Genomic DNA, 12,456 nt, shown 5'->3' with positions numbered 1-12,456 from the left:
AATTTATAAATACCAATTCAGCTAGTACCTTGTTTCAAAAATAATGTACCTATTTATAGCAAACAAAAATTAATAATTGTACAACATTAATTCATAAAATTGAAGTTCAAAAATAAAAATTGTAATTTAAATTACTATGTTATTATCCTTTTACCTATGGAATTTAAATTACAAGAACAAAATTTCCAAAAGTTGGAAATCAACATTAAAATTATACTTATTAAAACATTTATTTTAAAAATATTTTTTATAATAAACAATACATAAATATATGAAAATATAATATAATATGATTTATCGTTTTACTAAGCAAAATATTTAATTATTTTAAACAAAAGTATTTTAATGTCATAGATACATATTAAGGTGCATACATATAAGGAAATATATTTTGATAAAAAAAAATCCTTATATATTATATATTAACTTTATATGGACACTATAAAAAATGTTCCCTCTAGTCCATCTCAATTAGTTTGCTTTTATTACATACAGGATGATTCAACAAACATGCTCGCCCCCATTGTTTCCTTTGTTTAAACAAACTTAAAGATCATATTTTAAAACTCTTGGGTTTTTTGTATTACTTAACGAGTGCCATGCGGTGATAGAAACTTTTGTTTTTTTCAAATGAGAACACCCCTTGTTTGAATTTTGAATTAAATACATAAAAATATTCAAAAAAATTATTCATTAAATAAATTTACATTTAAAAAAGGGAGTTCTCATTTGAAAAACAGAAATTCGTATCATCGCAGAACAATCCTTAAGTACTATATCAAATCTCGGGAATTTGAAAATATTGTCTTTACGTATGTTCAAAATTCCAAAAATCGTAAATTTAAGATATATATTATTTTATGAACATGTTTGGTGTTGGGCTAAATCTGGTGTTTAATAGGGTTATTTCGGGATCTCATCATTCTACAATTAAATTTGTATTATTGTTCTTCTTCTATACTATATATTACTATTATCTGCCACAAAAGACTAATCATTAGTTAATAAATAAGTATATACTACGATTGACCAGTGCGAATAATTGACAACATTGAAAGATAAATGTGATAAATATATTTTTTACTTTATTTCTATCACTTGTTATGACCTCATTAAAATGTTTCATTCATCCATAAGATAATTTAATTACGCTGGTTTATAAGTTTTCGTTGACTTACTTAGAAGTAAAAAAAAAACAACTCCAGTTTATAAAAACACTATGGCATTATAGAGTAATAAATTATATTCAACCCACATCGAATGACGTTTAACTTAATGAAATCATTTTAAACACCGACGTTGAAATTTAAATAATAATTTTGTGATAAATAATAGAGAAATGCCTTTAAATGTTAAGTACACGTTTTAACTGGTAATATACTAATATATTGTTTAATTTCCCACAGAACTTTGATTTTTCAATTATTTTTCCCAATACCTCTTAATGGTAATGATAACATTGTAGTCGGTGAATTGTTAGCAAAATATGTACAGTGCCAAGTGCATTCATTTACTCACGACTCTTTTCATTACTTATCACTTATCAGGTATAAATGTATAATAAATGTATAATATATTATAATAGTAGGAAATCATTCAATCAGAATTCAAGTTACGCAATAACGTATTCTCAATATTATTACTTACTATAATTATTCTCGACTTATAGAGACCACTACTAAACGTTGTTAGACTATTAATATTTAATCATTAAAATATAATGTATTGAACTTTAATCATTTTTAGTTTGGGATGTATAATGGTTACTATAAATGTCGGATGTGGTCCTTTTTTAATGAGTTCAATATTAGAAATATTGCAACAATTAAACTTTCCCGGGATTGCCGAGTGTGATGCAAAGTATACAATCGTAAGGTTATGATATGTTGGTACTAGTCTGTGCTGTATTTCCGTCCCTTGTCGCACTTGTGCAACTATAGTAGTTTTCACACGCACCTGCGCATAATGTGTTACTGACTGAGCACACAAACATTTTCTCTCTAGCACGACTATATTAAATTATAAAAAGTACCGAAAACTAATTAAATGTATAAAACATTGTTTCAGATGTTTAATTTTAATTTTGAAAACAGACTTTAATTTACTAGTCTCTTTTCCAAGATAAGTAGAAGACATTTCATATTGTTTTTTTTTTGTATGCGTGGCCTTTTAATAAGGATTTTGACTTTTTCATTTTGAACGTGAAAACAATTATTTTTTTTTTCAGATAAACGATCGTTAACATGGAAAATGCACGGTTTTGACCACATAAATACTCTATTTTTATGACATAATAACATTTCTTAATACAAAAAAAAAGTAATTAAAGATTAGAACAAACTTAATTAATATTGTTATCACGTTGTCTATATAATAATAGTTTTATGAAAATCTAACTCTGTGCATAGCAGTAGCTATTATAATCATATTTTTCCGCCATCCAATAAGTAAGCTCGGTGAAGCTTTAAATTTTAAATAGGGTATAATAATATCTGTAAATATTATCATTTTGTTTCAGTACATGGTTATTGCTTATTACTCTAAAGACGGTTTTTCTTATTCCAAGTTCTAACCAACCAAATAAACAGTATATAATCAAACATAAAGTAAAATATATATTGTTATGCACAGGTGCATGCGAGAACTACTACAGTTGCACTAGACAGAAATACAGAACAGACGTGTACCCATAACCTTACGATCGTTTACTTTGCACTCACTAGGTATTAGGCAATCCCATGAAAATTCAATTGCGATATTGCTAATACTGAGCTCTTTAAAAATGGTCCAATTGTTCTAACCATCATACACCGAAAATTAAAAATGATTTAATTTCGATAAAATATATTTTAATAGTCTTACAAAGTTTAGTGGTTCCTGTATCCGATATTAATGTTAGTACCCAAGTAATTTATTGTGAATGCATTATATTGCACATTTGCACGTGTGCCTTTATTTTGACTGATTTTTATTTGAAAGACAAATTTTTTTATTCCAAGTTCTAACCAACCAAATAAACAATATAATCAAACGTAAAGTTACGAAATATATTTTTGTTATCTATCTATAATTTATATATTTTGTTTACAGAAAAATCTCTTTACTTTACTCCTCGGAAACCACAGTTAGGGAATTCCTTAGAGTTACACAAGGTGATCAATTCTCAATATATTATCAAACTAATAGCAATAATCAGTGTATTGCACAGATAACTTTAAAATTATCTTTATAAAATAACAGATAATGTGTTGAAAATAACAGATAATTGAATAAATAAAGTATCTAGATAAAAGACAAGATAACTTCCTTTTTACCTAGATGAAAAACAGATAATTTTACAGTTTTTAGGTTTTTAAGAGTTTATAAGTTAAATTATAAAGTATACACATATTTATAATTAATTGATAAAAAAAAGTAAAATACATTTTTTTAGGAAAATGTCGTATTTTAATTCTTAAAGACTTAACTTGTGTAAACAAAATATTTTAAAAAACATTTATGGTTTTTTTGATATAACCAGTGTCTTTCGTTAAATTATTTGCTCAGTATTTAAAGTATTAAAGTAATATAGTATACGTAAGTATACACACATACCCTAAAATCAATATGAATTTCTTAATTTATGTATAATAAATTATCATAAAAATATATTGACTCTGCGCTGTACAGTCTACAGTGATGGTATTATAATATTATACACATACCTATTTCAGGTTTAAAATTTTAGAACATAAAAAAAGGGAATTGCTACATAAGTAGAACTAAACACTGGAATGTTCAATATGTTTCTGGAAACGCGTTTTTTAATAAGTACCTATACATTTTCCTAGTACATTCATAAGACATTTATTTATTGAAACAATTTTAATAAAGTTTACTCAACGTATATACCTTTTCCCCATAAAGTCTTTTTTATATTCATTATGCAATTTAAACACGTTAATCAGTTATTTTATATTGGATAGATAAACGTAAGTTTGATCATAAAATATTATTAAATTATTTATTTAACCTAGTTATAATTATTTGTATTACCTATTTTCACAGGCATACACGTTATTTCTTTAAACATTTTTATTAACCATTATTTTCCATGGGCCTAATAGGTTGAGTTTATCAATTTTTCGACACTATATATGTATTCTCATCTCAAACCGGAATTATTTATAATACAATATAATATACGTTTAAATTAAATTGGTTTTAAACTCCTTAAAGTTGGCCAGATCATTGATAGAAACAACCATATATTGATACATATATATCCTGAGATATTCTATTATTTCTGAAAAAATAGATTACCAATATACCCAATTCAATTTAAAAAATTGTTTTTTTTACCTGTTATTACAGTGAAAATTACCTCTTTGATTTTCAACAGACTATTTAAATAAATTAAATCAAACAAAACAAACAATATTATTCATTTAGTAGCTAAATAAATTAAAAATAAAAGAATTTTTTTCGAATTTTATCAAACTGGTTGATAAGCTTAACAAAAATTGAAATTTTTATGTGGCCCTTGTTGGGTCCAAGGGAGATATTTAGGTGGTGCACTGGTGCCTATGTAGAGTTGGAGACTCTGATGATTGTTTTCATACCTACATAATTGGCCATTTGGTTAAAATGTGTAGTGCTATTAGGCCAACTTCACCAGATTCACACATAGCTTCTTACCTTGAAACAAATATCCATACATTGTCAAAAAGCACAACTATTAATTATTAAATCTTCTCGCGTTCAAAAATAAATAAATAAAAATACTTTTACTTAATTATTATTTTAAAAAAATATACCTATATATCGATCAATTCACTGAACAATAATATTATAATATAATGATATAAAATATTGTTCATAAAATTATGATTAACATATTATTCTGTGAAAGTATAATAAAATATTTTGTTGAATTTATTCAGATTCGTATTCAGTATATTAATTTATTCACAACTTCAATTTGAAATTAGATCGATGAAAGACAATTTTCAAGCATTTTCTCTTTATGGTGATCTTTTAATGTTATAGTGGCCTCTATTCTTCATCAACTGTACGAATCTTATATAAAACCTTCAGGCTTCAGACCATGTTTTGCAATAAATTATTCGTTTCCATCAAAAATATCTGCATGATTGGCTCTTTTGAAGCTTCCTTACCCTCTGATTATAGAATAGCTTTCTATAAATAATTGTTAACGTGCCGAACATTTATTTTAGTCGCTGTGAATTTCTAAATTGATGCTATAATAGCAAAAATATTATGTCGATCAGATGTTTTACCAATATTTATTGAAGCTTTGTTCCATGAGATCTTAATTAAAGAACTTTAATGAAGTAGTACCGATATGTGGCCATAATAAACCAGCATTCTGCACTCAATTCAACTCCCTTTTCACATCTATCAAATTAATTTACCATCTACTATTAATTTCTAAAAATACTATTGATTATTGATTATTTTAAGAAACTAAATAAATATTACCTTTTCTGGTAATATGTTTAGAATTCTAGAATATATGTTTTTATTTTCGGAAACTAATTACAATAAATTATAGAAAATTATATACTTTTAAAATAAATTAATTTCTATTCATTCATTGATAATAGTATAGGTAATACATATACCAAATAAGTAATAAACATTTTAAAAACAAAATAAAAAATAGTTTAAAAATATTAATATGTATTCAATAAATCCAATAGTTTCGGATCTTGTTCACTTCACTCTAATATTGTGAACAATACCCGAAATGCACATTTAAACCGAAAACATAATCATAATGTATGGGTTAATAGATAGATACTATGATATAATATTTAATATGCACATTGCACGTTGCACATTTCACATTGTATTTAAATTGTTAATGTAGATACTTCAATTATATAGATTACAAAGATATAGGTATAATATATTGTGTATCGGACATTTTCAAATAAATTATCGTCACTATAATATGAGAGTCTATGATTAATTTATCGTAATCGCATAATATGTTCACAGAATAGTATACGATTAATCTTGAAACAATAATTAATCAATGGATTAAATTAAATTATAATATTAAGTTATGTTATTTGCTTCACATTTTATAGTCATATATTCATATATTTAGAATACATAATAGAAGTACGTATTATACATTTTAAAAACATGAACATCAGACTGTTTTTTAAATAGATTAACAGATACTAAACTTTAATAAAGTTATAAAAAAATATCTTTCTGGTTATTATCTTTATAACAACATCATGCAATATTGTTTTTTTCATAAAATCAATAATTCGGGAAACTATTTTTTTGGTAGTTTTAATAATATGCAATCATTTTATTTTTACCGTAATAATAACATTAATTATATGAAATCCTATTCTAGAAAAATAACAAAAAATATATTGTATATCTTTTAAAATAAAATAAATTCGTATAGAATATCAGAGTAGAAAACCCATCCAGGGGTCTACAAAATCTAGGCCAAGATAAAAACAAATCCGACAGCCGTGGTAAATGTAAAAGTTTCTTTTCAAGTTTTTGAATTGGAAAATGAAAAAAAAAATGTTCAATTGCTTTATTTTTTATTTTTAAGAATGCCGGTATGTAAACTTGCATCATAAACATGTGTGTGTGTGTGTGTGCGCGCGTGTATGTGAAACAAAATCATCGCTGATATATATAATGCAGCTATAGGCACGTCTTGTAAAACGTGTACAAATATGTCAATACCATATATTTTTAATTTTTACATATAATTTACCTATATTAATTCATAAAAATTTAAACCAATAAAATATAATTAATTCTATCACTTACCTAGAATAGTAATATATACTGGTTGAACCATTTAACCCAAGACATTCATTATTTTAAATAATAAAAACATATATATATTTTCTATTCCACTCATCTATACTTTAAATACTTATAACTAGTAAACTAGTATTGTCCCATATTTTATTTTTATAGATTGAATGAAAATTAACCTCATTAATAATCCGTAGTTATATCAATATTATACTATTTTTGATATTGTAACTTTAAACTTTAAAAACTACAAAAAACACAATGCAATGACAACCTTTTTTGTTCCTGAACAAATATCATTTAATTTTACACTAGTAAAATGATATGTATTTTATATTTACAAACATATTTAGTGATTTTCAAAAAAAATAATATTTTCCGAATTAAAATAAAAATCTTAAAAACTAAATACTTTTTATTTAATTTATAAGCGACGAACTATTATATAAGGTTAGAACTTTCAGTTATACATTGAGTGAATATTTAAAAATATGTAGGTACAATTCTGACTGATTCATTTTATAAAATGAAAAAATTCTTAAAAAAAAATATCTATGGTTAATACTTTGATAATACTGAAAAGGGGATTTTTAATAATAATGTATCTCAATCGATTGCGAAACTATTATTTTTGTTTCGGCGCCTAACAATCGCAAATTGATGAATGTGAGAATAACATGGTACCGGTAAAAGCAGAGATCAGTTTTAAGCCCATCGAACTCACAGGTGTTCGTAGTTATAAATAACTGTTTAATGAAATTACCAAAATCCAACAAACCATTAGTTAGATGTCAGAACAACCTGCAGTATTGATCCAGTATATTAAACATTGGTCATGGACTCGGATAAACGTTTTGAGTTGTTACTTTAATCTGTTATTATAATAAATGTTACATATATGATAAGGAAGATAGTATAATTATTATTATAATGGCTGATTTTACTGGTGATAGAACCCGTATTTTATTGCACGCATTTATCAAGCAAAAACTAAATTATTTTAAGTTTTTAGATCCTCTGCAATAAGTCATCCTGATTTCCAATGATTAAAAACTAATAAGTAATAAATTATAAATAATTTGTCAGTAAAATACACAATAATTCAATGTTTAATTTCTAAGGGTATGATTTTCCATATTTTAATCTATTGTATCAAAAAATAGAGTTGCAATTGCAATTAATAATATCACTGAACAAGATGCATACATTAATACTGCATGCATTCGTCTTTCTCCGCTCACTTGGGGATAGGTTAGTGGGATGAAATTGATAATAAATGTAAAAGTTATTTCATTTGAAACGCAATTCTGAGTGAATTAGGGTTAAAAGCTCAGTAAAAATCACGTTTAGTGTGCTAATTTTTGAGTTTTGATAGGTGTCCATTACACTTAAAGAAGTTACTAAAAAATTGGAGAACGACCTTTCAAAGTAGATTTTTACTACGTATATTATGTAACTGTTTAGCACTGTTTCTGCTTGAAAACTGCTTACGGGGAAATCTAATACATTTTATACATCATTGTAAAACTGATAGCATTCTTTGCATCGCTGAAAATCTAAAATCGAATCAAAAACAGTTTAAAAACCAATATCAGTTAAGTTAAAAGTGAAAATAAAATAACTTTTACATCAGAATAAGCAAAAAAGTACAAGCTAAAAAAATAAATAATAAATAATGTCCCGACTATTCATTAATTTTAATTAACGAAATATAGCCATAAGTCAAATAAAAAAAATTTTAATTATTCCTTTAAAAATCAATGTAATTATTAAAATAGTAGGTAAGAAACTACATGTTTGAAAAATTATTCTAAATATTAGACAAATATAATAACAAATCAAAATGCTAATAAAGAGAAAAATATTTATTTCAACAGTAGATTTAAATAGCTTTAAATTTTAACTACAATCATCTATATTGTTAAACATTTCTAATCACATTAATTATTAAGTATGAACAGTATGCTCATAAATAACATTGATGCAATTATTTTAATACGATATTATAAAGACGAGAAAGTTGTCGATATTGTTTGAATTTGCTTGTATTGTGCACTTTAATATAATATATACAGTTTTTTGGAAGTCAGAAATTATGGCTCAATTATATATCGAGTGTCCTGCAATAGTCAATCGTTTGAACACCAAACATTCCACTGGCAAATGAGTGAAAATAGTGGGACCGTGTTGATTACAGTTGTTTTAATGACGTTGTCACATGAACAACCTGTCTAGGTACTAGTTTTATCTCACCCTTACTGCTCAATCACTATTACATTACTAATATCGTAGTTTAAATATTTTAACATGCCATAGTTTTGAGGCACCGTAAAAATGTAATAATGACACTAATGTAGCAAAATTGCCTATCCATACCGCCGTGTGATCATAATATTTTATTGTATCAATTTATTAAGTGGATGAAAAACCTATATCGCGTTCGTATGAATTATGCAAAAAATTCACTCAAATTGACAGTGACTGCTGTGAGGAGAGAAAAAGTAAATGAGTGTCAGAAGTTAACGCTGTACAATTCGACTAATATCTACTTAAATGCTAAAATGTATCGTGTTTAAGCAAGTAAACTATCATAATAATATAAAATATAATATTATAATATTATACTAAAATACCAATAAGTACCTCTCAACATTTTTTGATATTTGATATTTCAATTTTTTACAAGTTATTTCTTTATCTTTTAGGTTATGTAATACATATAAATATATTGTTATATTATAGCTAGTGTTTCAACTTATGAGTCTATCATCGAACTTGTGAAAACACTACATTGTACTTAAACCTTATAAATAAGAAATAAAAACTATACCGTTTGGTGTGGAATTTGGTCCAATTTGAGCATGTAAAATGTTGAGGCCGGGTACAATAATGGCAGGCAAGGTACTCGATCGCAATAGCGGAGGTGGTTGTGGTCCACGTGGTCCCTCTTTATCTCTGAGGGAAAAAACACATTATATATACAAGGTGATTCATTAAAACATACTACACTCATTTTTTAAAAAACTTTTTTTGTAATTTTGAATACAGGAAAAGGTTTTATTATCGTCCGGAAGAACTTAACACATTACATTTATTGCAAACGAATTTATTTATTTCATAGTTTCTTTTCATAGGTAGTGATTTTTAGGTTTTTATTTTTCACTATTAATTTTTACAGAAAATACCAGTACATTGAACAAGTGGATTCTTATTTAAAAATATTTTAAGATTAGAAAACTTAGCTATTCATTAAATAATTTAAATATTTCATACATACAAATTACCATATAAATCAATTTCCAATAAGAACCTATTTAAAAAAAAAAAAAAAATGAGTATTACATAATCACAAAAGTTGACTGAATGAATTATCGGGAATATGAATCACCCTATATGTGCATATACACATCGTATGAATAATAATTAATATAAATGTGTGCATGTAAATGTTTAAAATTATGTAAGGTAATGTATAGCATATTATATACAGTATTTTCTGTGATGTTTAAGCAAATACTTGAACTATTTATTATAATATAAACAATACGATTGCAATAATATTTATACATATTATATTGTCGTACTAAATAAAGGTATAGTCAAATAATTAATTTAATTTTGTCAATTAGGTACACTAAAATAAAACGTAAGTCTGGCATATATTGTATAACTATTTATTTTATTACAATGTATCATTATTAAATTAAATCAACATATTATTTATTTAAACAATATTCTGATTAGTTTATATCACTTATACACATGTGTAGAAAAATTGATAAATTTAATTTGTTAAATTTGTCAATTTATTTCGTTAATCAATACAATGTTATTGGCACCTACTAACTGTTTAACTGTATTAACTTTAGACAAATAATCTTGATTTAATATTATTATACAGCCATCGTCTCGTTCATAGTTCGTTATTATATTGTTAATCTATGATATAATATTTTGTTGTAAATTAAAATGTTTACACTAAGAAAATCATTTTTGATTCACATCTTAGTCGGAATAATAAATAAATTACTATTTGCCAGATTTTTTTCTTCTCTTATAATATTATGTTTTAAGTTAGGAATAAATTCTAATCATACTGCTGCAATAAAAAGCTTTTAATTATGCACTTGGTGCATGGAAATTATTCCCAAATCTCAACGCCACATGAAAACTGCGGTTCCGTTTAATTGAAATAATTAAAAAACATAATCGTCATTTTCTTGCTTGTGGTTAAGCCACTTGCCCCACTAATCTGTTTGCTCACCTTTTAAACTTTTTTTAAACACTATGTATATACCCATTAAAATAATAAGACAGCCTAAGATAGCAATTATTTAGTGATTTTAATACCACTCTATCTTCCAAGTATAATATCAGTATAATTTAGTTACTCTATCTGTTTGTTAGTCAAAAATAATTGTGTAATTAAGGTTAGGTTAGGTTTGTTGATTAATAATTAATACCTAGTAACATATTAATATACCAAATTCCTATGGAAATATTTTTCCGACGATAGATAGTAATATATAGCCACATAGGTTATAATATAATAGGCATATAAATAAATGTATCTACGTAAAACACCACAGTCTTACTAATGTATATTGTTGAACTTTTCGTATGTTATTGACCAAAATGGTTACGATTTATATTATTCATAAAGTTTAGTGTTATGGTAAAGTTTCGACTTGTGACTTAACTGAATCGTTATTGCCACTATTGTCTTGTTTATCGAAACAACTTTAATATATCGTGTTCAAAGGAGGCAACACAATAGAAACGAAAATAATAAAAAAAAATTCAACATTATGCGAACACAATAGGTTCAAAAACCAAAAATTAACAGACAACGATCTTTAATACTTGCTCTGTATAACATATTTTTAAGCTGACCGAGTGATTTTTCAATGACTAACAAATATGTCTCATTGAATTCCACGCCAAAGTAGATGTTTTTATCATGTGCACTTAGAAGTGTTTTTGAGTTTTGTCACGTATGCTGTTATTGATGCCATCACAGAGTAAAGAGACGAAACCTCTGACGAACAACGGTAAGTAATATAAATAGAAAGCATTCTATCTTTGGAAACACCACTGGTATGATTTATTTTTCAATTTTAAAAAACTTCTAAACCAACTTTATTTTAAATATTAATGTGCTATATACGATATACCCATATGGAACTGATAGGTATTAAGGTCTAAAATATTCACAAACATAATATTGCATTTAAATAATAGTTAAATATTTTAACATAATGTAAATATTATAATATTATAACAACAACTGCTGTATTAATTCACTTTATACTATGACACAATTTGTTTTCTAATTAGAAAAAAGTTAAAACATTAATTATTAATGTATATGCTTGTAAATAAATTGTGATGTAATACAGGATTTTAAGGCTGACAGCGAACATGATTTTCGTACAATTAGTATAACACATTTTTTTTGAAAATGAACTTTCCTCAGACAAAATGCCGTACATAAAACGCCAAGAATTTCTCAGAAATTCTAAATCCTAACGAAACAAATAAAAAAATAAACTATTAATCGTCAGAAATTGATTTTGTAACAGTTTAAATTGAATTTAGTATGTCAGCGACCGCACCAGTTAATACTCGCGTGAGTAAATAAAGTATTTGAAATGG

The 12,456-nt window shown here is 25.5% G+C and overlaps 1 protein-coding gene across 1 annotated transcript in view; it reads right to left on the bottom strand.

The window, feature by feature from the left end:
- The window catches only part of LOC100158922 (ankyrin repeat and fibronectin type-III domain-containing protein 1), a 153,934-nt gene that overhangs the window by 126,967 nt on the left and 14,511 nt on the right, over positions 1–12,456 (bottom strand). The window contains exon 3 of the mRNA XM_016807921.2: positions 9,632–9,756. Within this exon, the coding sequence (XP_016663410.1) occupies positions 9,632–9,756 (125 nt within the window). The remainder of the gene's footprint in view (positions 1–9,631; positions 9,757–12,456) is intronic.

Source organism: Acyrthosiphon pisum, chromosome A1 (genome assembly GCF_005508785.2).
Source record: "Acyrthosiphon pisum isolate AL4f chromosome A1, pea_aphid_22Mar2018_4r6ur, whole genome shotgun sequence".
Classification (NCBI taxonomy): domain Eukaryota; kingdom Metazoa; phylum Arthropoda; class Insecta; order Hemiptera; family Aphididae; genus Acyrthosiphon; species Acyrthosiphon pisum.
This window is presented reverse-complemented; position numbering and strand designations above follow the sequence as displayed.